This window comes from Eschrichtius robustus, chromosome 3, assembly GCF_028021215.1.
Source record: "Eschrichtius robustus isolate mEscRob2 chromosome 3, mEscRob2.pri, whole genome shotgun sequence".
NCBI lineage: Eukaryota > Metazoa > Chordata > Mammalia > Artiodactyla > Eschrichtiidae > Eschrichtius > Eschrichtius robustus.
The window spans coordinates 57,664,936-57,692,424 of NC_090826.1; the positions used below are offsets into that span (position 1 = coordinate 57,664,936).

The window sequence follows — 27,489 nt, forward strand, 5'->3', positions numbered from 1 at the left end:
ACTCTGTAAACTGACATATGAGGCAAAATTTGATAATTTCTATTGTGGAGTCTTAAGTTTTGGAAGAACCCAAGAGAAAAAAAATCAATTCTGAAGGAGACCCTCCTGCAGGTGTGGCGGGGTATTTATGAACCACCTGGAGCATAGGTGGGTTCCTGTGGTTGTCTGCTAAAGAGAAGGTGGTCCAAAGAGAGAGTCCTCAAAATAGAAGCTAATACATAGGCCACAGACGTGCACACTTGTTTAGGGAATGAGGAGAATTTTCATTCGGTTGCAGAGCGGAGTGTTTACAAGTAATAGCGAGAGATAAAACTAGAGAACTATGATAGACCAGGCCTGAAATGCCAACCTAAGCAAGGAGATCTGTCTTCTAGTAACTTCAGAGCAGACTGAATTCTGCTGAAATCACTGAGGGGGGTTTAATTAAACCAAATGGCGGAGGTGAACCAAGTGTGTGCATGTATTTAGGTGGCTGTCAAAAAAAAGGAACTATAGTCACTTGGGGTTTTCAAATGCATTTCAGAGGAGAAATATCTGGGGCAACCTGACTAGGATGCTAGCAAACTTTTGAATTTCGCATAGAATTACTCTTGTTAGCGTGACTGTTCCAGGAAGAGCAACATACATTTGCGGAAAGTACCACATAATTAGCTTAATTCAGACTCAGCATTTGGATTTTGGTGTTTCTACAGACCCCATTTCTAATGACTTTTTTCTGTTTTGTTTTGTTTTTATCATTATTAAAGTCACCTTTTACTTCCTTCTGCCTTTGAGGTTATAGTCTCATGAAATGAAAAGTCTTTTTAGAGTACTTAACAGAAAATTTAATCAAAATGCTATGCCAAATTTCCACTTAAAATGGTATTAGTGTCACTGGAATTGTGACCCAGATTGTCGGGGGAATGCTATTCAGCCAAATAGGGGTTCATGACACGGTTCTAGACATTTAGAAAGTAATGAGATATATTTAGCATAGAAGTAGAAACAAAAACCATATTCAAACCTAAAACTACTTGGTATTCTAGAGCACTATGGGAGATAGTTTGTGTACTTTCTCTCCCTTTTTTATATATATGTATATATATAAAAAATATATTTTTAATTTTATATATTTATTTTATATAAATATAAAAATATATATATATATTTTTTTAAACTTTTTGGCTGCACTGCGCAGCATGTGGGATCTTAGTTCCCCCACCGGGGATCGAACCGGCGCCCCCTGCAGTGGAAGTGTGAAGTCTTAACCTCTGGACCACCAGGGAACGCCAGGCTATTTTTTATATTATTATATATTTATTTATACACACACATACCTATGCCCACTCATACATAATGAAGCAATATGGTAAAGTATACTGAACTAAAGTAAAGGGACAAAGGTTTGAATCCAGCCTTCTCTATAATTTTCTGTGTGGCTGGAGGCATGTTGCTTTAGTCTCCCGGCACTTCAGTTTTGCTTATCTATTAGTTAATGTGTACCCTGATATTCTGTGATTTAACTGCCTATGTTATTTCCCCTTTTTAATCTTTTAATGGAGGCTTATTAAAAGCTTCTTCAAAGAACAAGAATGTTTTGCTTAAATTGGGAGTTTAGGGGGAAAAAAGGCAACAAAAATCTCCGAAGTCTTCTTCAACCATTACCTTTATGGTGAAAAGATAATTCAGTAAACCATAGTATAGATTTTTTTTTATTCCAACAATTTTAAGAATTATTTTAAGAATTTTATATCCAGACTCAGTTTCTAGAAAATATTGATTGTGATAAGCCATTGATTCGCTAAACAATTTACATGCATGATTCATTTAGTTTTCATAGCAACCCTATGAGATAAGATCCATTTTATGGATGGGAATACTGAGGTTGAGAGAAGCATAAATTTATTGACAGTAACACAAGTAGCAAGTGGCAGAATCAATTAATTATGTGGGACTAGAGTTCTCAGCTGCAGAGAAGTGAAATGGGAGGTGAGGCTCATGTGTATAGGGATTGGAAGAGACAGCTAGCTGACTTCCAAAGAGCCAAGCTTGCTTTCCACAGCGCAGAGCTGTTGCTGGGGAGTGACTTCACAGCCAGGGACTTTGTTTTCCAGCATCTCTTACATCTTGGTGAGACCAGATGGTATATCAGCCCAAACCCTTCTGGTCAATGGTATATAAGCATAACTCTGTCCCTCCTGGCTGAGGTGGTAAAGTATCCCAGGTAACTTCCTCATGCTTTCTTTCCCTTCCACGACAATCTTAGAGGCCACGTCTTGAAGGTGACAGAGATGGAAGGAGCCTGTGTGAACAGACTGGATGTGCATAAGAAGCTAATAGCACTCTCTGATGGATTGGCTGTGGAGAGGGAGGGAAAAGAGTCAAAGGTGCTTCTTAGATTTCTGGATGGAGCGTCTTGAGGGGTGATGGTACTATTTTCCATGGAGAGGGAACCTCTGGCAAAGGAACTGGCTAAGGAGGAAGTTGCAGTTTAGATTATCCATGCCTCGTGTAAACACTTGTCCTTATCTTAATAGATGGTTGAAAAGCAAATAAGCAAGATTTTATAGAATTTTAGAGTTAATGCTACCCAGAGGAAGAAACTGGAAAATATGCTCTTAGATGTTTTGCTAGGGAAAATGGATTTTCCTCCCCTTTTCATGCAAACAAGGGAAGAGAGAGACCTTACCATTTACACTGGATTGGATACTTTACTTTTACAGGATATATACTGTTACAGTTTACTATTTTCAACCCTCAATTAAAATGATAATAATAATTATACAAATAGATAATGATATTACTTTTTTCTTAGGTAGCATTTTTTTTACATTTCCAGATCCATTTTCTCATTTAATACTAACAATCAGCAGCATGGGAAGCAGGTATTTCATAGTTCAGGAAGCTGAATTCTTGAGAGAGTAACTGATTCTTGTCAACATCGCACAGTTGGTTAGTAGTAAAGCTAGAATCTGATTTGAAGGCTGACTGCAAATGTAACAAAACTCTGAGGAGTTTGAGTTCAGGAGTTACAGGAGTTTAATTAGTTTGAAGGCTCTTAATTAGTTTGAATCTCAATTAGGATTGTCAAAATTGGTATACTTACATACTATCACAAATGGTAAACTTTTAAGTGGTAAGAAATGCTCAGATATCCAGCTGTTCTGATAAATATTTTAGTTAGAGAGAGTTTCTAAACAGAACCCAACTTGAATGCTGGTTTTCAAATAATTGGTACAACATAATATTTTTAACACTAAAACAATACTTAATGTGATTGTGTCTTTTGATGATCTAGAATAGACAAGTTACTTATTTAGCAATCACAGTGACCATTATACAAATTACTACTGGAGCTTTCTGGTACTAAGTAATTCACATTGCTGGTGGAAAAAAACAAGTATTTAGACGATGTCACTTTCCTGCTGCAATGCTTTCAATAACTGCCTGTTGCACTTTTTTTGTTTTTTGGCCACGCAGCGCGGCTTGTGGGATCATAGTTCCCGGAGCAGGGATTGAGCCCATGCTGTTGGCAGTGAAAGCGCAGAGTCCTAACCACTGGACTGCGAGGGAATTCCCTGCCTGTTGCGTTTTAAAATCTAAAGTCCTTAACTTGACCTTCAAGAACTTGCATGATCTGGCCCCTGACATATTTATTTCATGTCACTCTTCATCTTAAACACCATACAATTATGCATGCATGTCCCATCAATGAGTAGGAAAGGAGGAGCTAAAGTAGGTGACAACTACTTAATTGCAAGGGGGTGTTTTAGGGTTTTAGTAACTTATCTTTGATTTCACGTAATTCAAAGGTCATATTAGACACTGTATCTCTAGTCCAGAAGAGCCCCTGGCACATGATAGACGTCCAATACGTTCCTGTTCTATCAACCATCAAATGAGAAGATGAGATCTTCTTTTAGTGATCCCAAATACAGGAGCTTGCATGACTCTGGGCACTGAATAAAAGGCTAGAGTTATCTCCCTGCCCAATACTGAGAAATTGATGAAGAGAATACTGACCAGTAATGGGGAAAGTTGCCATCTGAGCTTCCTAGGTAAATATGAAGACCTAGAATCAGGGAATCATTTGTAGAGTAACAAACATGAATTTAAGTGATTGGAATATAACATTGGTAAATAAAGCAAGGGAACAATATGGCTGTTTAGTCTGCCAAGATGCTGAGGGCATGGCTTAATAAATCAACAAGCCTACCAAGGGTAAATTTTCCAAGAGGGTGGACTTGATATTTTCTACCTCCAATGAGAACAGACTAAAGGAGAGTAGATTTTCATTGCAACTTGGTAGATTTATATTATACAACAGGCATAATTTCATGACATTGAACTTTGTTACCTATTGAAATGTATAGCCAAAGGATAGATGGGTGAGTGGGTGGGCAGGCAAATGTATAGAGGACAGGTGAATAGATAGACGGATGATGATGATGATTATAAATCTTACAAACAGAATCAATCCACATGCATTCCAGAGGCTTCTCAAAAGAACTTAGACGCGAATTCTGTATTTAGTTCCTTTAAACCCTTATTTTGTGTATGCTTCTCTGATAACTGATCTTCTTTTTAAAAAAACAACTCCATGTTTATATGTTTTTAACTTTTTAAACCATTTCCATTCCATTTCAGAAGTAGACTTCATGGATTCCCACTAAATAAAGTTGGCTAATAACCTGTGATGTATTGAGTCAGCCATGCCATGTAAATCGCCTTTCCTTTGTTCACCTCTCTGCCTCCATGTAGTAGGTTAGAATTAAACCAAAATGATTCTTTGTAGGACACGTTCCAGCTTTCTTTTATAAATTCACATTTGAAGAATTTAATTCACAGCGCTAAATACCACATGTAGTAACAATTTAGAAATTTTTCCAAAGGACTTGCTCCTTCCTCTCCAGATGAAATATAAAAAGACAAGAGCATACGAAAAGCATTTCTGTTGTTGTGCAGTTTGCTTTCTTTTGGATTTATTTTCTGTTGAAAATGGAGTGTTTGGAAAATGAGATTTGGTGAATTACAATTCAATTGAATTTTTCTGTTTATGCCTGAAAACCAGAGTCCTTCTGTGCAGGATCATTAACTTCAGTTCTGTTTACGTGTCAGTGTCAGTCTGGGGAGGGACTGGAGATGGAGGGGAGAGAAGAGAATCAATGAATGTGGGGAAAGAGAATGAGGGAGAGAAATAGAGAATAAGAGGAAAACCATTTTACAGAACAAGGTTCCCAAGAAACAGGTCAAATTAATTTCACTAGTGTTTGAAGTGTTCTTCTCCCTACCTAGTAGGAGCAGAAAACAAAGTCGTATACCACTAACCCAAGTAAAAGTAACACTGGCTTACTTTCAAATCATGCTGGGATGACCAGCTGATTAAAGTTTGGAATAGATTTGCACACAATAAGGGCTTCATCAGTGATGTATTTTCCTGCTTCAGGAGATTGTTGTATTTCTTACTGTGAGTTTTTAAATCCCCACTTATCTTTTATAATAGATGTTAGTAAATTACATTTCTTGATCTTGGTTTTGTTTTTATAGCTGTAACCAGGAGAAGCTTGAGATTTTGAAAATTTGATTATTTTCAAATTTTGATGTTGTATTTTTATTTCTAAAGGAATAGAGCTATGGAGATGCTATAAGTGCTGAAATCAGGCATTTAGTTACTTTTATGTAATCTGTTAAAATAGCTGATTTCTAGTTGCTTTGTAACTATCAAAACCGCAAGAAAAGCAAGAAAAATATGTATAAAGTGATGCGCAATATATTTTATGTATGATACAAAGCTTTTACACCCATTTAAACTTTACAAAAACCTTTTATGATAGATAGCTGAAAAAACTGAGAGTCGGAGAAGTTATGTAACTTACCCCAGGAGGTAGTGAGGATGGGATTTGAACAAAAGTTTTTCAGAGCTCAAAGCTCCTACGTTTTTTTACAACTGCATGTTTCCCATGGCTCTTGCTACTGTATTTAAAGCTTAATAGAAGTTGTTCACCTGCTTAAAATTCTTCCCATTCCCACTCAACTCCTTCATTGCACTGATATTGGCATAGCAAATACTAAGTTCGTTCGTGGCAAACCTGTTCCATGACCATTTTCTTTTCAACATTTCTTCCATGTCTCCAAAAGGTCAAATATTTCTTTAAAAGTTGTCACTATTTTTAGCCCTTGAAGTCTTAATTGTCTTACAGTCATCACCATTTCAGCGCACTAACATGAACTCCCGTATATCAAATCTGAACTTCAAGGTGCCATCCACATCAGCCTCTTTTGCAATCCAGCGCTAATGGAGTGCGTCATTAAGATGCATATTTCCCCCAATAGGCTCAGCTCAGAATAAAGGGGTACCATATTGTAAAGAGGCTCTGTGCTCACTAAGTACAAAGATCACCTGGATTTCCTTTGAGTCACATAAAAATGAAAGTAAAGCATTCAGACCACATACATACTAATTTTGAACAATCTGGAAATGTGTAGAGCAACCAACAAACTTTTGTTAAGTGACTACCCTGTGCCAGGTACTGCTCGACACTGAACTTGACTTTTCATATTCCCTGGTACTCACCTCTATTAAGCATCCCCATATCTTAGGCAATAGTCTAGGCACTGGAAATCATAAATATCAAAAAAAATCATGGGAGAGACTGGCCTTCATCTTAACTGGTCTTACATTTTTCTGTAAGACCTTCTTAGGACAAAGAATCTGACTTGGATTATAGTACCTATATTTAAAACTTAGGGGAAGAGCTAATACGCAAAGCATTTTAATCTTTCCTGACAGAAATACAGTGGCCATTATAATTAATAGACATTGCCAGTGAGAGTTGCTGTCAATATGTGGCATTACGCCCAGGGCAATTAAATTTGCCTGTTTTTTATTATTGAGACCAAATGTTTGGCCTGGGTTCCTGCAGAAAATAAGTAATTCCATTACATGTGATTCACCTTTGAGTAACCCTCCAAGCTGACGAAGACTCAGGCTTGAAAATTTACATTTATTACAGAAATAATCCATTTAGCATATATTTATTGGGTCTCCTTATGTTCACTGGGCAATACAAAAAGATTTAAACATGCAAAACACAGTCTTTGTGTTTAACAAATGTACTGCCTAATTTCCCTAAAAATGTTTCTCAATTGAAAAAAAAAATCAAGGTTTTGGTTTTTTTGGTTTTTGTTTTTTTGGTTTTTGTTTTTTTTGATAAGAAGGCAAGACGAATTGTCAACTAACAGAAAGATATTCCAAAGACATGAAGCGCATAGACTCTGGAGTTAGGCAGAGGGGACTTTGAAATGTGGTCTGTCCCAACTGCTGGGAACTAAATTCCGAGGGAGCCCTTGGAATACCCTGCCTGATAAGAGTGGTATCGTATATCTGAAACCTTCAGCCATACCAGATAGTTTAGGCTAACGGTGTGATTTGTGGTGAACACCTGCCTTTGTATGCCTGAAGCTTTGGGTTTATCAGTTGACATCTAGGGGACTGTAGACTGAAAACCTCAGGTCAGTCATGCAGGTGTTCCATGCCTATGTGAGCTGACCCCCAGTAAAAACTCTGAACTTAGGGGAGCTTTCCTGGTTGGCAACACTTCACATGTGTTGTCATACATTGCTACGGGGAGAATTAAGCACTACCCATGCAAAAGTAGGAGAGAACAACTGGAAGCTTGCACTTGGTTTTTCCTGAAATCTGCTCTAAGCATCCTTTTTCCTTTGCTGATTTTAATTTGTAATAAGCCTTTCTGTAATAAACTATAACCATGAACATAAAAAAAAGAAATGTGGTCCGTCAATTACCACCTGTGTGACCTGACACCAGTCACTCCTCATGCCCCATGGTATGTAATCAATACAATAATAATAGCTCCCGCTTTATAAGGTTGTGTTGAGCTAAGATAACGAAGTTTCTGATGAATTTCCTGAAACTTCTTAAGTACTTAACAAATTACATCTATTGGTTTTTATTCATGATGTGTGTTTTGGGCTAAATTTAGCTTTTCAATGTGCCACTGTATACATTCTTCACCTAAAAGTGTGGTGAGGCCACCCCACACCCCTCCCCCTGAGTCTCTGTTCCCTGCCCTAATGCACATGCTGTCAGATAGGTCCACCCCATGCAGCTTAGGGCTCCTTCTCTTTCCCTGATACCTCCATATATACAAATAAATATTCAAAAACTAAACATCAATGGAATGTAGATTGCAAACATCCAGAAAAGTCATTTGGTTTTTCTTTTAATTATTATACAAACATTCAGTGGCTTTTTTAAAAGGTGTTAGACAAACATGGATGGTGTGTCCACCGTGTACTAGGCATGGCCCTGGGTACCGAGAGAAGCATTGGGACTACCCGGTAAGTCGCTTGGCTTGGAGGCATACAGACCTGGCTCAAAATCTTGGTCTTATCTAACTTGTTTGTTTGGTGATCTTGGAAAAGGAACTTAATCACTTTGAGTTTATTTCTTAATCCATAAAGTAGGGGTTAGTAATACCATCTGGGCTTTTTGAAAGGGTTAGTTTGTGAAAACGCTTAGCATAGTGCATGACATGTATGAGGGACTCTGAACCAGCGCTGCCTTCCCCTCACTCCTAGGCTTTACAGAGAGAAAAACTGAGGCTATTCCTCCAAACCTCATGTCCTGGGAGGACATGAATCTTATATTGAAAGTAACACAGTGCCTCTCAGATTCTCTATACGTTTTGCTGCAAATGACAGCCAGTAAGAGGTCCAATTAAGATTTGATTCCAGATCTTTGGATTCCAAAGAAAGCAGTCATTCTGCTCCCTTCCACCATGTCTCCTGCTCTGTATCTGGGAGGGGCATCTTCATGCTTCTGGAGGAGATACATGAGAAGATGGTTTGCATTCCCCTATGAACTGTGTCTTACATACTGACCCTAAACAGCTGTCACTGCCACCCTCTCCTCCTTCCGGTGCTCCTCTTTCTTCCAAAGCTCTAGGTCACTCTTAGAGCCAGCTCTGTGCCCAGGCCATGACTGGTCCAAGCTCTGCTCAAAAGCACTGTTTGTAGAGGAGTGGGAAGCAGAACAGGAACATGATCTCCAAAAGTGATGCCTTTTCATCGATTTTAAATGCAAAATGCTTATATGGGGCTTTTAACACCATAATAAAGAGTTGTTAGTGAAAGCAGTGTGTAAGCAAGACTGTGACATGAGTGAGGAAGGTAATAAAATATAGTGCCACATCTCTTCCCATCCCAGTCCCTTTAAGTTATCTTGGAGATAAACCAGTTTGCTGCCAACATGCTGATAGGATGGTGACCAGTCTACCTTTGACCTCTTCTTGTTGTCTTACCAGCTAGCAGTGGAATGGTAGGAATTCAGGACAAAGAGAGAAGAGAGGAGGTATTGGCAGGACTCTCCACTTTCACTCCTATGTGGCAGGAGAGCGTCTTGTGAAGGCCAGCAGAATCTTCTGTGAGTTTGGTCCTCAGCTCCCGCCTACAGGACACTCACACCTTTATTTCTCCTGTTTTGGACTCAACTCCAGGACTGTTATCTCAATCTGTCCATCTATAGAACTAGTCTTCATTTTTAGGGAAAAATATTTCAATTGCAATTTTAAGAAATAGAAGATGTGAAACCAACCAAGCAAAAACCCTGTATTTCTTTTGAGTATCAGATTTTGATGTTTTACCTAAAATTAGTATATAGTATAGAGGCTAAATTTTCTTTTTTGGAAGATCCCTCTGACAAATTCTGTTTTCATTGTAACATTTAGAGGCTCAAATTTAGAATTTAGTGTTTGTTCAGTGAATCTCTATAGAACAGTTACACTTGGGAGAAAAGAAAATTGATAAAGGTAATGTTTTGCTGTATTATTTCTTCCTCACCTGCGGAGTTGTATACTCAAAGTCAGGAAGTTCTAAGGTATCTTTATTTTTTAATTAGTTAGGAGACATTTCAGAGAAAAACATAATGAACACAGTAATTTGTGTTTTAAATTTAAAAGACTTTAAAAAAAAAGGTTTATTTTTTTTAAAGACTTTCAAACTTTTTGGAGCTATCATAAGAAATATATTTTACATGGTCACCCAGTTTGCAGACACTCGCCACCCACACAGCTGAGGCCAAGAATTTCATTATACAGTCTTCATCCTTTCTACAGGCAATGCACACTTAGTTTTTCTCTTCTACTTCATTTTCGAATGGAAGTTTCACCCTATCAAATTGATTTCATAAGCTTCCAATGGCCTGACTTGCAGTCTGAAAAGAAGATGAGAAATAATGCCTCTATTTTAATACAATTGAGTAATCATTTTAAGGAATGTTCTATTCATGAAACACTATGGGGCAGTGAAAATAAAGACAGACATCTACATAGTAGAGTGTCTGACTTCACAGAGCTTACCATCCAGTAGGGATTAACATAACATTGTGATCTGACGAGAAAAGCTGAAAGGAACATTACATAAAAATGTGTTCATGACAAGCTTTTTGTAAACAGCTGTTATGTGAGAGAGAAAAGCTGGAGGTTTTGTTGTAGTTGTAAATTCTTGCGGACATATCACTTTCTCGATGGTGAAGGTCATCACGAACACAGATTTGTGACTATATAGCTCCCAGTTTCTTAACTAAATATTTGACAACTTTAGCAAAATAATAAATAAAAAGGAAAAAAAAAGATTCCAAACTTTTAAGCCAATCTGCCTCGTCTCTTTCTTTTCTTTTTCACTCCCTCCTATCTTTCTTCCCTCTGGTCACAGAATAATCTGGCTTGAGCTATTCTGTTTCTTTTTTATCGTAATAAAATACACATGACAAAATTTACCATTTTGGCCATGTTTAAGTGTATTCAGTACATTCTCAGTGTTGTGCAACCATCACCACTATCCAGTTCCAGAACTTTTATATCATCCCAAAAGGAAACTCTGTACCAATTAAGCAGTCACTCCTCATTTCCCCTCTACCCCACCCCTGGCAACCTCTACTCTGCTTTCTGTATCAGTGAATTTGCCTACTCCAGATATTTCACATAAACGGACTCACGCAATAGGTGGTTCTTTGTATCTGGCTTCTTTCACTTAGCATAATGTTTTCAAGGTTCATGCATGTTGTAGCATGTGTCAGTATCACCTTCCTTTTAATGACTGCATAATATGCCATTGTATGGGTACATCACATTTTGTTTATCCATTCATTAGTTCATGGAGAACTATTTCATTTTAAGGGGGATTTTATTCAGAAAATAATTGTAAACTAATAGATTGGACATACCTTTAGAGGTTTGATTACATATATGTATATATATATACATATATTATATATGTATATATATATATATATATATATATATTATAGGCACCTAAAGGCTTTCAAAGAAATCTGATGTCTATTTGTAGAAGTTTGAGCATGAGAAGAAGTGCTGTATATCCAGAAGCTCATGAGATAATACTGGATCTGACCTATGGATTTAGGGTTCATCTGCATACAGATGGAAAATGAAACCATGTGAGTGAATGAAATTGCCCCAGGGAGAGAGTGTAAAGGAACTTAGGACAGAGTCCAGCAGTACTTTGGGGATCCGTGGAGGGAGAAGGAGCCTCCAATTTCCTCCCTAGAGATGATGATAAATAAAACCTAACTCAGGTGAACCCTCAGGCTCATCATTTGCAAAGAAAACACCTCCTACTTTTTCATAACGTTTGTAAGAAAATTAAATGAGTCAACATACACAAAGCAGCTGGTACCTGGCCCATAGGTAGGACCTCGGTAATGATAGCTACAAATATTACTATATATATTTGTGCTGTCACTATTGTCAGTTTCTGCATGTTTCTTTATTTCACTATCTTGTAACATCATATCCAGGACTACCTATTTTGAAATAAGCTTTCCTACCCTCTTAAAACTCAGTCTGTTTTTAATTTTGTTGTTGTTGTTGTTGTTCCCAGACTTTGCTAGCTTCTACCATAGTACCGATGGAAGCTAAAAGAATCTAAATTAGGTGGAGAGACGCTAAGAGGCACAGGCCAGACTTCTGACCCAGTTCTGCATGCACGCGGGAGGATGTTCTCAATTCCATAGCTTGGAAGAAAACTATTCTAGCCCCAGACCATCAGGACCTTAAAATTCTTTCTCTTTAGATCTCTTTGTTTTGATATTGGCAAGGGAAAAGTTATTCACCTCGTTTCTCAAAGGCACTTGATTTTTTTTCCCTCCCATTTTTGGTAAAGAGTAGTTGACAAAAATTCATGACCCAGCCTAAAAACAATTGCACTATTCTGGAGTCAGAAGTGAAAAATCACTGGATATACTGTTTTTTAAGCTTATCATGTTACCAGACATAGTGTCTTAAACTTGTTACTCCTGTAAGATTTTTGACTGTCCTTGCTGTCTTCTGAAGAATTTCTTTGAATATTTTTAAATAAACTCTCAAAAGACTTGACCACACCTCTCCATTCACTTTTAACATGGTTGGTATGACTGTTTCTTCCTGGGTCTTCTCAAAAAGCTATTAAGATATGAATAACTTTTATATTTCATAACTTTGTTTTAGTCTTTCAGAGTTTTCTTCATACTTTTCTAAACTTCTCACATCTTTCCACCTTTTAAGGGGGAAAAGTTTTCAGTGTTTTTTCTTTTTCAATAATTTGATTAGTTTTGTTTTTCTGGAATGTCACATCTCTGGTGTATTCCTATTTATATTCCATATATGGGAATGTATTCTACATATGGGAAATATGACTTTCAGTGAAACTAAAACTACAGAATGGCATTGCATTTTGTGAACATATGCAAATTCTTTCATTCCTTATTACTGGCTGATTTGTTGTACACTGAGAGATGGAAATACAAAAAGAATGTAACTCGTACTCATCTACACAATTAGAAATGATTCTGGGAATGGACTCTGTCTCCTGAAGCTTGATCCAGGGCACTTTTCACTGGAAAATGGACAACTCGTGATGTTCGTGACCTAGTTCATGTTGGCTATTATCCAAGTTTGGTGGTCAAAAACAGGACAGAGTCTATGGAAAATTACTATTGCCTGCTCTGTTACTAATTTAATACAAGAATTACTGGAATTTGTCTGTATTTTCTCATCTGTTTGGTAGGGCATGCTATCTCTTGTCTCATGGTCAAGTTACAGAAAATAGAGTAATTTGAAAACATAAGATAATAATAGCATTTGGTTTATAAGTCTATAAAAACCAGTAGTGACTGGTGAATATAGCATTCATTGTGACTCCAAAGCTGAATTAGAAGCATGGAGAAGCCAATTAAGAGACTTGAAGCCCAAGAAAAATTATAGGAGGAAAATGATGATTTTTAACTACAATATTTTGTCCCTATAAGGAGATAAGGCAATTAGAGGTGAGAAGAAAGAAGTTTTTCACAATCAAAATTAAAAATGAACGGAGAGAAGGTGTTCCTAAATATTATGGGTGGGTAGTTTTAAATGTCAATAAGTTTTCTATAAACTCCTCATGTGGAGGATAATGGAGAATAGCTTAATGTGGGAGGAGATTTTTTTTTAAACATTGACATTTTAAAGACCTAAACATCTTAAATGGAATGACTATTCAAATGCAAAATTAGACAAACAGAGGCATCTTGGAGATCATATTTGAGTAGTATCCTAAGAGCCAGATAATGAATGACTCAGATCATCTGAGTGGTCTGGGCTGACTCACATGTCTTAAAAAAAGATGTCATCAAATCTCTGATTTTGTCAGTGTTTTTCCCCTTGATCCACCCGGTAATGCCAAACAAATCCTGAACGTCAGTGACTTTTCCAGCTCTAATTTGTCAGGATGAAGTTCCAAACCACCAGTAACAAGTCTAAGATTCTGAATATATAGGCATTGGTATATTTGAATAATACTCACTAACATGAGAAACACAAGCCACATATGTAATTACAGGACATGTGGGAGATGGGAAACCCAGACAGAGCCTTGACAGGAGAAGAATAGAAGATACAAGACTAGGCTTGGTTTGTCCAGGATGGAAGAAAAGGAGCCTTCTTACCCCAATACCACCTGAATGATGCTTCCTGGAAGACATCTTAAATCAACAAATATTATCTGGTTCCTCTACTTGGCGTAGAGGACATACCGAGGGTATCCTTGGCCTCTGTCCTAGAAAGGCTTACAGTCTATGAGGGAAACTGACATAGGAACTAATAAGTGGAATGCTTTGATATATTGTAATACATATAACAGCAACATTTGGGGGAGCACAGGATAGTCACTTTCTGATGGCACTAAGATTGAGAGGCCCTTACAGAGGAGGGGGCATTTGCCTGGGCCTTGAAGGCACATATGGAGGTTGTAAATATCAACAAAACAGGAAAAGCATTTCAGCCAGTGGCAAGGACCACATAAGGAGAAAAGAGATACAGGAGTACAGATATTGGGGATGTTGAGAGAATCCAGTATAGCCACCGAATTGAGGAAGTAGAAAAAGATGAACTGGGAATATGGGATACAAAGATGTGCCAGGCCAATGTGGCTCTCTCGTATGGTTTACATAATCTCTGTCTTGGAACTATCCCAGTCTCAAGAATCCGTCTAACCTGGAAATTACTGTTCTTCTAAGTCTGTGATGGGGTTTCTTGGCACAGCGCCAATTTGGGCGATGACTAACAATAGTCTAAGAAAAGCTTGCCAACTTTTCTGTACCTTGTCCTGATCTCCTTTCCATTTTTTTAATATTCTTACATTGCTCATAGTGCTAAGAACTTACAGTGCCATGTCCTTGATAAACATCTGTTGAAAAACAATAATGCATCCTATGCACATGCACACACACACACATGCATACACATGAAGAAACTTTCATTGCTCTTTGAACATTCAAATTTAACTAATATATTGCAACTTTAAAAATATGTTCACTTGAATGTTGCTAGGAACATTCAAATAGAAAATAGATTTTTTGACCTTTTGTTGTTTTCCCACAGGATTGAAAAAACGTACAAGGAAGGCCTTTGGAATACGGAAGAAAGAAAAGGACACTGATTCTACGTATGTACTTAAGGAGAGCACCACTGCTCAGCATCCGCTGGCTGTGACCGTGTGGAAACACAGATCTGGTGTGGTCTGCTGTATAGCAGAATAATGAAACTATTAAACCCCTTATTTGGCAAGAATCCCTGAAAGAAAGTTAGAAAATGCAAAAATCAACAGTTGTTTAGGCACAGGTGAAAAGAGAAAAGGTTATGTTGATCTCGTACCTTTAGCTTTTCATTCTGTACATTTTTGTGGTGCATAAATTTTATCACAAGGTGCGGAGAATTGCCCTGTGGCCTTGTCCTCTGTGAATTTATAATTCATGGAATAGAATATCTATCACGCAAGTTGAAGTATCTTTCATATAACTAAAAGAGCTAACACTTGATACAGCAACCGTGGTAACACGTACTTAGTAAACGCTCAGTGAATGGCAGCAGCCACTACTCCTATCATCACGAATACAAATTAATACGTGGTAAGTTCCTTAGGAGCGATTAGAAATGGAATTTCCGGGGAATTGGAGGGTGGGAAAGCTCATATTTGAATAGATGATCAGTGAAGCTTCAAAGAGGGAGGAGCCTTGATTTTGGCCTCAAGAAGATGAGGACATGCGTTTCATGCAAAGGGAACAACAGCCAAAGCAGAGTTGTGGAAAAGCCAAGTAGGTATTCAGGACAAGCTAAACAGAGCAGTCTGTCTACTTGTCGGCTGCACATAAATGTAATAGTGGGAGGCAAGGCTGGAAAGGAGATCAGGGCCAGATAGGAAGGGCTTTAAGTACCAGCCAGGCTGAGGTGTCTGGGCTTCCTTCCTTAGGCAGTGGGCGACCTTGAAGGCTTGAAGGCTTTTAAACCAGAGACTGTAAAGGATTGGGGGGTAAAAAGCTATTTTTTGTCCAGATATCTAATGTTAAGTCCCCTGTTCTTACCTTTTCTTTGTGTTTTTTCTTTTGGTAAATAATTATTTCATGGAAGCTGCATTTATTCTAGTCTTGCCAATTTTTCTAAATGATTAAATTAGAAAAAAATTTTTCTGAGCATTATATAATTTTCATTATTTCTTAAGAAATTGCCAACTTTGAAACATTAACCAGAATAGGAGATGGTTCGTTCACCAGAGTCGGAAGACCTGGGCTCTGGTTCCAGCATTGCCAATAGCTCCACGGACTTAGAATACACTTTCCTCTAATGGGCCTCAGTTTGCACTAGATGGAATCGAATTTCCATAAAAGACCAGACACTGTAGCAGTCCGTCTGTCAACAGAATCTTTTGCCACCTGCAATGTGCCGTGCGTTGTGGGGGACACTATTAGACACATCTCAGGAGAACATCATTAGCAGAAAACAAATCCATTTTCTTTGAGACGGTTTCTGTAACTGACTACACATAATCTCTGGTGTGTGAAGAAAATTAAAAAGGAAAAAAGCTCCCTCAAAAGGAAAAAGAGGTCAAACAACCTCCCCAGGGCAGGCTGAGCTCATTTGCGGTGGCCAAAGTACCACTCTTCCATCACCACTTCTAAAAACATGAAAATGAGGAAGTTACTCTTCATGGCTTTGTGTAGATGCCCAATATCTCTCTGAAGTACTCTAACAAGACATTTGCTTGTAAAATCCCAAGCATCTGTCCTTTACTTCTTATCATCTGAGCGCCCCAGTTTACTTAGGTGATAGCAAATTAGCTATAAACTGTTTCTGCCAGCAGTGATGGTCAAAGGACAAGACATTTAGTGTAAGCCTTTGCTTTTCATGAGCCCCTGCTCTCTAATTGGGTCATATATCATTCTTGCAGAAGGCTGGAGAAATGTTCTGGCAATGTGCTATCCCTTCAGATTTAGGTAATGCTTATGTTAGTCTGCGATCACTGAAACATTGTTGATACAAACTGTTTTCAGGGCTGTTGCAACTCCGTGAGGGCTGCCAAGTAACCTGCTATGGTAGCTGCCAGTTCCAACTTCAGCTGATTGAGTGTCCTTAGATAGAGTGGAGTTAGAACCAGAGCTTCCTGATTTGATCATCGTTACAATGGCTGATAGAAAGAGGAAAGGAGAGAGCCTGTGCTAAGTGGCAGGTCCTGTGCAGGGTATTTTGTATGTACTGATATCCTTTTTAATCCTCATAGTAATTCAGTAAGGTTAGAAATAATATCTCAATTTTGGAGATGAGAAATCAGTGCCAAAAGGAATTAAGTAACTTGCTGAAGGCTACCCAGAAAAATAAGACATGGAGCCAGTATTCTAGTCCAGAGTCAAGTGCCTATTCTTTGATTACCCAGAAAAAAAAAGAATAGATGGGCAAAATTATATTCAAGACCAATAGGAGGGTAAAAGAGAAAAGGCAGCAGTGGCAAGAGGTGACTGTCACTTTTTAAAATAGAGGCAAAGGGTCCCTGGTAGATGATCAGTTTTAAAACAGAATCAGTAAATATAATGGGTCTGCTGTTAAAAAGAAAAAAAAATTATTTAAAAATGTATAAAACTTAATAAGAGGGGGTTAGGAAATAAACCGAGGATACGTACCTCATTGTCTGAGGCTGCTAAAATCTCTCTCTCTACTCCTCATCCTAGGTCAGCTTATATAATAACTTTATTCTAGATAACATTTAATGAGTATTTACTATGTTCTAGGTACTATTCCAGGCTCTTCATTTATATTAACTTATTGAATCCTTTAACAGCCCTATGAGCTATATGCTGTTATCACGGCTGTTACATAGATGAGGAAACTGAGACACAAAGGAGTGAAGTACTGGTCCAAGGTTATGCAACTAGGAAATCTAAGTTGATTGAACCTGGGCAGTCGGGCACTATAGCTGGTGCTCTATACCACCGTGCTTACTGCTGTCATACGGAGAAGCAGCAGCCCCATTTCCATCAGTGGATAAGACAAAGGATCAGAATAGACACCAACGCTGCTATGTAGAATTACAATTATTCTGATTAAGATTTTTGAAGTGCCATCCCTATAGCTGTAATATGCATGAGACCAAGTGGCCTCCCATTTAAGATCCCCTGTAGCTATGCCCTTCTACCTGGACCAATAGTGGGCAACACCACAGCCAGGACTATCTCCAGAGCCTTGTCTTCTCCACATGTATCACCTGCCCCGAAAGACAACCCCACGAGGATCAGTGCCTCTGGATGTGTCCTACGCAAAATTTGATGCAATCTCCTCTCTATCAGTTCCTTTAGCAGAGGCTGAGATCCTAGTAAGAAATGCTCATTTTTTGCAGTGTACAAATCTAGGGAAAATTGACTTTGATGAGTGTGGGTTGGTACCTTTCCTCTGTACTTTCCTACCACCTGGGTTTACTGTGGCCATAATAACCCACTGGATTTACTTGCCTGTCTCATTCTCTCTATCATGAGCATGTCTTCTTCATTATTTTATCTCCTGACCCTAGTCTAGTGCCTGGCCTATTATAAGCACTCAATAGTTGTTCAATGAATTATATATAACTTTTATTGGCTAAGACTCTTCCTATCTTTCTATCTTAGATGAAATTTCTTTGAACCAACTTTTTCCCATAGCCAGCGAATGTCCAAAGATCCTAAGATTTCTGTCAACTCCCATGGTCTTTCAATATCAGGGTCCTCTCTGCTTCTAGCCCCTCTATCACTGATTCATCCCTGCATCCACATGGACACAGAAATGATTATGGAAAATGACGCTCTCCCATCAAGTGCTTTGTAATCCAAGTAGAATATTCTGCTAATTTTGAAGGGGGTGTTGGTGGAGAAGGGGAAATCACATCTTGAAGCCAAGAAGATGTCCCACCAACTCTGCATTTCTCTCTCTCTCCTCTGTCCCACCCTATGAAGCAATAAACAATTTTGTCACTTGGTCCCACCTCCTAAGGAACAGTTCCAACCACACCAAACTCTTCAAGATTTCACAGTCCACCCAAACACTTACTAAGGTTTTCTTCCAAACAATGCAGGTCCCCATCTAAGCATAATTCTGGTCTCCATGTTAATAGAATAATATTTTTCTAGCTCCTTACAGAATGAATTAATATAAGAAGTTATAAAGTGACTACCCTTTTTCTTCTCTCTTTCTCTGATTCCTCCAGCTCAGTTTTCCAAAGTAACAATAATAATACCCTTCCTCTATTGCTGTAAAGTCTAACATGGCTGCAAGTGAACAGTTTTGTGTTCCTAGGGTAGAGACATCATGGAAGAGGAGGAAAAAACCTGTAACAAACAAACAAACATTTTTGAATACTTAGTATGTGTCGGGAACCATTATAAGTTCTTTATATACCTTATCATATTTAAGCTGGCTTAGAGAACTAAGTAATAAGCAATATGTTCAAGGTCAGAGAGCTAATAAGTGGTGGAGTCTGGACACCTGGATTCATCCTACTCTAAAGCCCTTATTCTTAAGCACTACAGCCTAGCTTCACCATGGATTAAATACCCTGGAATTTAGTCATCAAAGCAAGCCATTTAGCAAAATTGCCCTCCATTTCCTGTTCTCCTGTAATCAAGGGAGCAGTAACTCTAGAAATATGGAAGAAAATATAGATTCTCAAAGTAAGTTGAAAACTACTTTGTAGTTTTATAAATTCTTCTTATAAGTATAAGCAGTTCCTTCTTATAAGGGGAAATTCAAGACCACTTATGGGGAGAAGATGAGAGAGAACAAATGGGTTTGCATTCCTGGTGGTAGTTTTAAATAGAAGGCTGCTGAGTGGGACAGCTCTTAATGAATTCTCCTCTCAAGACACTGCACCAGCAACTTGTGCCTTTTGGATTTCAGTTTTTAATGAGACTCTCCCTCCCACGCACACATACACACACCCCACACTCAAATATCACTCAACCAACCTGTTTTGATTTGGCTTTCATTAGCCAGGTTTACTGGGGTTGGAACTCGTGAGAGGGGGGAGAAAGGTGGTTAATGATTATTATTGTCATACTTGAGACTATGTAGCAAGAATGATTCATTTTCCTAATAGCTACCAATTTCTTTTTGTTACAGAGGTTCACCAGATAGAGATGGAATTGTAAGTATTTAAATGACCATTTTTAGTAGGTTTGCACTCCAACCTATGCTAGCTTAAATTTCTTGAAGCCCCATTCCTTCTTTTTTTTTTTTTTTTTTCTCCAAGGGAAAAAAAATTAGCTTAAATGACTTTTCAATTACAACTTTTTGTGTTGTAAATTTTGTAGTCATTGCATGGGACATAAATGCAGTCTTGGTCAAGTTAAACTTATTTATTGCATTCACCAAAAACCCTGCCCCAGAGTAGGCAAGCAAACCAGTCATCAATGTGGTGGGTCAGAAGCCAGACAGTTCCTGCAGGGGCTGCTACCATCAACTGTTATTTCGTTTGCAATTTAATGATATAAGAGCTCCTCCTTATATGAGAAGGTTTTTCTCCAGCAGAGGCCACAGAGTCATAATGGATCTGAGATCCAATAAAATTGAAAGAAGCTCTTCCTCTTTCGCAGTTAAGCTGCAGATACATTTTCTATGTTAAATTCATAAGTAGGGAATGGCCTTGAAACCATTTATGCCTGAATTTACAGCCTGGAGGAGGAAAACGTGTCCACTGGGTTTAGATTCAACAGTAACTCTGATTCCTTGCTGGTCACCAGATTTCTTGCTTTTTAAAGAAATCTGTGGTGCATGGGCTTGGATTTATCCGAGTTGTGCTTATGCGAGTTTGCACCAGCTTCTAAAATGACTTCCTTCAAATCTAAATCAGATGCCTATTCAGAAGGTTCAAAAGAACAGCTGTTACTGAAGGAAAAAAAAAAAAAAGGGACTCGCATTAGGCTCGTTGGGCTGAGGTGGGAACGAAAATAAACCAGATAGTTAAAAATATTTTCTTGAAAAATCACCCTTTATAATATTAGACCTAAATTGGGGTGTTAATTGCAGCTATGGTAGGAGTTTTTCTCCCATATTTGACTCAAGGTTCTTAGCTTGGGGTGCCTTTTGCATTCATGTAGTTCTCGCCATGAAATGTTAAGAAAGTAGACTGAAATTTATCAGACATTGGGTAACACTATAATCAAGGCTCTATTCAGCAGGGGAAAAAAAAGACCCAGAAGACTCAGCTTCTCCTCACCTCTTGCTTCTGGCTCAGAGCCCTCTCGTTAACTCTGTCTCAGGTACTCTCTGCTTCTGTGTCTTCTCTTTGCTTCTGTCTTGGTCCCCTCCCTGAGTTCTCTTGTCCCCTTCATTCTGACCCTTGCAAGGCTCTGTGAGATAGTCTCTGCTTTCCCTCCCTGCTGCTTCCAGGCTGGTTTGCTGTTTCTTGCTTCTCTCCCTGTGGCACCCTCAGTCTTGTCCTTTTTCCTTTCTCTAAAGCTCCTCCCACCCTGCTGTTCATCGTCTCCCAAGGCCCCACTGCTATCTCAGAGTTCTCTGGTCTTCTAGGTACCACGAGTTTAAATTTAGAGCAGAACATGCACCCCAGTGCTTGGCACAGTCTTGGCGGGCATGTAGCAGGCACCTCTGAGTATGTGCTGAGTCAATAAGCCCAGCCGTGGTTCTGCGGACTTGCCCACCCTAAGTCAGGGCTTCATCCCTGAGTTCCCGATCCTCCTTCACTGTCACCATTCTCAGTCACATCAAGTTATTTATCAGCAGATGTGCCTTCTTTGTTCCTTAATTGGAAATGCCATGAATGGTCATGATTTTAGGAAGGAGGAATTATTCAATTTCGATTTCTCAGGAAATAACACAGACCTGTTTGGAAAACAGGCTGCATTCGAAATAAATGCAGGTTCTCAGAAACAGGGTGTACAGCTTCCTAGGTAACTGGAAATTATGGGCCAGCTGCTAATTTTACTATTTGGAAATGTGCCTCAAGTTTTTTCCACATACTACGGTCACCAAATTTTGAGAACGTCTTATGAGACCAGTGCTAGAGGGGTCCAAGTTTCTGTTCGCATTCAGTCCCTGGAAATCTCAACCTGATTTTCTTTCAAACTCAGACTGATTTCTTTAAGACCTCATGTCTGTGGAGCCAGTCCACGTTTATGTGGCTGAGTTAGCTTTCAAATTATTGCTTTTTGAATATCTGAAGTTGACATTTATGGTTTCACTAATGTGGTTCTACAAAATACAGGTTGTGGTGTACCCATTTCATGCTTATAAACGACTTTGTCGATGCAGGGGCCACACGATAGATTTAACTATTTAAATTCAGTTTCTCAAAAATCCAGTGGAGCCCATCTCTGGTGACACTGCTTTTGAGTTTTTATCTACAGAGGCTCTGTGGCGAGGCTGCATGTATCAAGGTGGGCTTGCCTGGCTCCCCACTGGCTGAAAATGCCCACCCTCGGCCGAGCTGTCTGTCTCGATGTCTGGAGCTTCAGGCAACTGTGTGTGATGATGCAGTCTAACCCAGAGACAAACTCTGTTTTGTGCAGGATACACTCTAAGTTTTTCCTAAGCAGTTCAGATTTCCATCCACACCTAGACTGGGGGCACTGGGGGTCACGGCCGTTGCTGTGAGGAGATCTCTGCTCATCCTGAACACGTGTGCAAGAAAGGGTCCGGATTTGGAACTGTCAACTGTGTGTGCTGTGTGTATCGATGTCTCCCAGGAAGGCTTTGATCCAGGGGAATATATGATGGAGCTAGCCTTTTCAGACGTCCAGTAGAAATACAACCATTTTTATTCAGTCTCTTTGATGTGTCCCGGTGTCTGTTCTCTACCTGTAAATTAAGTGCTGGCTGAGTGAGGACTAGATCCACATCATCCCTAGTGCCTGGGATGCCTCTTCCTCCTTCCCTTCTTCTCCTGGCCTAGCCACACCGGCCTGCTGAATAGAGCCTCATTATGGGCCCCAAAGTCCACTCTTTGCTTCAAGAACCCTGCCAAGATTGGTAGGCCCTACAATTTGGCCTAGACATTATTTCTTCTATGGTATGCTTGCTGACTCCATGTGATTCTTTATATGTGTCTTGAAGAACAAACAGATCCTTTAACAACTTTTTTCTACATGAAAACAATCAATTCCAGCAGCCCAGCCCACATGAACCACCCTACAATAACAAAGCAGAGTGCGCACGTGAAGGAGGAAAAAAAGTTTCGGTAAGGAAACAGATTTTAGTTTAAGATATCCAAGGGGTTGTAGAAACAGTGAGTAAAATCCCAATTTGAAATTTGAAAAAACAACAGTAGCATTTAAGAGACTCTTTCTTAGATAATGTTTCCCAATTGCTTCCTGAATACCCAGGGCCAATTTTTAAATCAACCAAATAGACTCTATATGTTGACATCTGAATATCCTTTTAAAAAGTGATCAGGCATAAGAGACGTGTGATTCCTATGTCTTAGACAAAGGACAGGGATTCAAATTTTAAAAAGAATATGCTATCTAAAAGAAAGCCTTGGCTGTAATATAAACAACATCATATTAATTGAGTAGTTGTTTATTAGGATAAGCACTATCTCAGTAACGTCAGCAATTTGGCAGGACCTTGGCCTGTGGGATCTAATGTACTTGACAATGGACTTGGGATGCTGATCGTGTCCCAGACTATGCAACAACTATAGCTGTGTTGTCCAACACGGTGGCCACATGTGGCTGTTTAAAATTCAGTCCTCACTAAATGTCCATCGACAGCTGAATGGATAAAGATGTGGTGCATATATACACCACATCTTGGAATTCCACCATGGAATATTCCACCATGGAATATTACTCAACTATAAAAAAGAATGAAATAATGCACTTTGCAGCAACATGGATGGACCTAGAGATTATCATACTAAGTGAAGTAAGCCAGACAGAGAAAGACAAATATCATATAATATGATATCAATTATATGTGGAATCTAAAAAAAAATAATGATACAAATGAACAAATATTTGAACAAATGAACAAATGAAAATGAACAAATGTATTTACAAAACAGAAATAGACTCACAGACATAGAAAACAAAGTTATGGTTACCAAAGGAAAGGGGGGGATAAACTGGGAATTTGGGATTAAAAGATACACACTACTATATATAAAAATAGATAAACAACAAGGGCCTACTGTAGAGCACAGGGAACTATATTCATTCTCTTGTAATAGCCTATAATGGAAGACAATCTGAAAAAGAATATATATATGTATATATATATATATATATATATAACTGAATCACTTTGCTATGCACCTGAAACATTGTAAATCAACTATACTTTAAGTAAATAAATAAATAATTTTTTAATTAAAAAAATAAAATAAAATTCAGTTCCTCAGTCACACTTGTCACATTTCAAGTACTCCACAGCTACTTGTGGCTAGTGGCTACCATATTGGACAGCACACATACAGAACATTTACTTCTTCACAGACAGTTCTGTTGGATAGTGCTGTTCTATACAAAGTGAGTCAAGTCTGTCTCAATGGCAAAAAGATTATATTTAGGCGGTGTATCATGCGCCTTTAATACTTCTCGCCAAGGAAAGCTATGTGGCCATGATCTGACCTTGGAAAAGAAGAGCATTCACGATAGAAATTAAGAACTTTGATGAATGTGTAATTGAACACAATTGTTACTGTGTTTATTGATTTAAACCATGATATTATCTGAGAGCAGATAATAAACCTGACCAAAGTAAAACACCTATTAAAACATGATCAACATTGCTGTAAGCCTCAATTATCTTCAAATAACAGTCATATATTCAAGTTGTAGAAGTTATTTATGCTAATTGTGGAATTTTAGAAAATACAGAAAAGAATTAAAAGAATAAATAATTATACTCCAAGAGAAAAATCACTTTTTATATGTTGATGAATAGCCAACATTGCTTTAAATAGTAAGCCTAATTTTTAAATAATATTTCCTCACTTAACTTACATACTTCCTTGCTTTTTCACTGTTTTCCAACTGAAAATCAATAGAGCCATTACCTCCTTATTACCACTATGAGCTGCTTAAATGGTTAAACCAGGAGAATTGTTTCTTCCTTGGAGTTTGACCAGAAGAATTTCAGCCAGGTTCTGGATTAGCTTTAACTTGATAATATCCACTTGCAAAACCAAATATATTTGTAAGAATTCACTAGTATGAATGAGGCCAAATTGCCAATTTCTCTAATGAAGCTCTGTGTGTGTACGTGTGTGTGTGTGTGTGTGTGTGTGTATGTTTGCATATGTTTTGAATGTCTGCCCCCAAAGAATGTATTTTTATGATTTGTTGTTTGTGTTTAGTACTTATGTTTAAAATGTTCCTATTTTAAAGGAAAATTTCTTTTTATAGGCTTTGCTTTGTCTTTATCTCAATCTTTCATTGGTTTCCATGGAAACTGGGAAATTTTCACTCAGCCCAGATCTAGAAAATTCAAAAAATCGAGGAAATTTTTTAGTCATAATGTCGGATATATGTTGTCAGGAAAGAAACATACACACACATATATTTATTATGTTTTTGTTTAGCTGAACATATCAACTATCTTGGTTTTGAAAGACTTTGATTATGGAGATGAGCTTATCATGGAAGCAAACAATGGTAGAACTTTGAAATTTTTGAACTCAGTAGTTTATCTAATCTCTTTAGTTTTTAGATAACAATTCTTTGTATTGAAGAATTGTTTGATAACGAAAAGGTCTCTTAATAGTACTATACTGATCACAAAATTCATCAGTTTAGTTCTTTGGGATCAGCTTAGTTTATTTGATTTCTCATTATTATACATTACATTTGTATTTTGAATTTATTGTACATGCTATCTAAGAAGGATTTGGAGAATTTTGCAAAGAAGACATATGCAAACAGATTGGTAAAGTAGAAATTTTAAAAGAAAGCAAATATGACAAAAAGAAAATAGGAACCATGCCCATTCACTATGAGAGAGATTTTTTTTTTTATTATTAGACGGCACATTATTTAATGGACCATGTCCTCAAAAGCAGCTTCATAGCTTATACAGGTGCAGAGTTGATGTGGCAGGTTTTTAAAGCAACCTTTGTTCAAAGAAGAAAGAATGTCATTGAAGCACTAATTCAATGAAGGCAATTCTGTGAGAAGGTTAAAATGATGTAGTCTGACAAAGTACATAATCTTTGTCAGGAGCAAGACACACACGAAGAGGGGTACCAGCCCTGTATTCTGGGGCGCTGGTTGGTGGAGGTGGGGCAGAGTTGGTGCATTTGTAAATTCCAGTGCAGTATTAGTGTATAGGAAGAGAGAGGAAGATAATGAACACATTATTCCCTAGGCACTTCACCCTTACTAATCTACTGTTAGTAGTAGAGTGCCCAGTCAACGTGCAGTAAGTATTACTCAGTGATGATGGTTACTAGGTTACCTCTGATTTGGTTTTCTAGTGATCCTATAGGCATAGATGCAAAGCTTTCTTCTCCTACCTATTTGTCAAATTAAGTGTCAGCTGTTCACATTTTATTTCAACTGGCCTTCATTTGTGACTGCAAAATTACGTGTCCTGTCCTCAAGCCTCGTGTGTCATGTCAGCATCTGATGCGTGTTGTTGTGAGATCTGTGAGTGCTCTGTGACACACTGTTTCCCCACGTGCTAACTACAGGAATGTTGTTGAATGGACTGTCCATTACCAACCTCATTTGTGTTTTTGTCCTTTGCTCACAAGAAGTAGAGAATCCCAGGAATTTCAATTTGGATGATACCACATCCTTGCTCAAGTTCTTGTGGCCATACATGCCATGGTTGTACTAGGGGCCAAAACAGAACTTTAAGACAATCCTGAGAGAACAATGCTGATACCCAGTCACCTGTAATGATGTGTGCTCATGGAGGCTTAGGATGCATGGGTGATAGAAATCCACTCTTAATCCTCAAACTCTATATTAATAATTTGGTAAGAAAAGCCCCTTGAAAAGAATATCAGCACTATTTTTAATACTAACAGGCTGAGTTAACTAATTTGGAGCTGATTTCCTTTATATTCTGTCAAGGGGGTGGTTAGGAAAAAGTTGAGTCAGTGTCAGTAAAGTTAAAAGAAGACGAGTTAATGACTTGGATGAATCCTCTTTGGATCTGTTGGAACTAATTGTATATGAGAGTAATGTAGAAGTCAAAATGTTTCCATTTAAATATGTATATACATCTGGGTATATCCCCTAAGGTATAGAGGATTAAATTATAATGTAGGTGCTGCTGACTCTTCAGTAATTGAATAAAATTTGAACAGGTAGTTGTTAATATCTCTATGCTCAGGTATCCTACAGTCTTTTGTGAAATAAGTGTGTAAGTTCTTTTATGCAGTGTCACAGCAGCTCAATTTACCATTCAGCTACACCAATGTTGCTGCTTAATAGGCTGCTCGAATTTGTCTTTCTAGTGTTGGATTCTGATAGCTCTTGCTAAATACAGATAAGAGCGAAGTGTTCTTTGTTCCTTTTTTTATTTTTTTCGTTCAATTGTTTCTCTTCTAAACGTATTTTCAAATTTATTACAGAAGAAAAGCAATGGGGCACCAAATGGATTTTATGCGGAAATTGATTGGGAAAGATACGTGAGTATCAGAAGATTGTTTGTCTTTATAAATATTTCAGAATGTGAAAACGAGTCGAGGCATTCT

At 38.1% G+C, this 27,489-nt stretch overlaps 1 protein-coding gene across 5 annotated transcripts in view; it reads left to right on the plus strand.

Annotated features, from left to right (window-relative positions):
* The window catches only part of SGIP1 (SH3GL interacting endocytic adaptor 1), a 211,969-nt gene that overhangs the window by 82,390 nt on the left and 102,090 nt on the right, over positions 1-27,489 (plus strand). For 3 of the 5 annotated variants that reach the window (XM_068540058.1, XM_068540057.1, XM_068540062.1), the window contains exons 2-5: positions 14,916-14,979; positions 19,950-19,974; positions 22,951-23,022; positions 27,367-27,423. In XM_068540058.1, the coding sequence (XP_068396159.1) occupies positions 14,916-14,979; positions 19,950-19,974; positions 22,951-23,022; positions 27,367-27,423 (218 nt within the window). Of the gene's footprint in view, positions 1-14,915; positions 14,980-19,949; positions 19,975-22,898; positions 23,023-27,366; positions 27,424-27,489 lie in introns of those variants that run through there. The other 2 variants (XM_068540059.1, XM_068540060.1) reach the window with 2 other exon arrangements.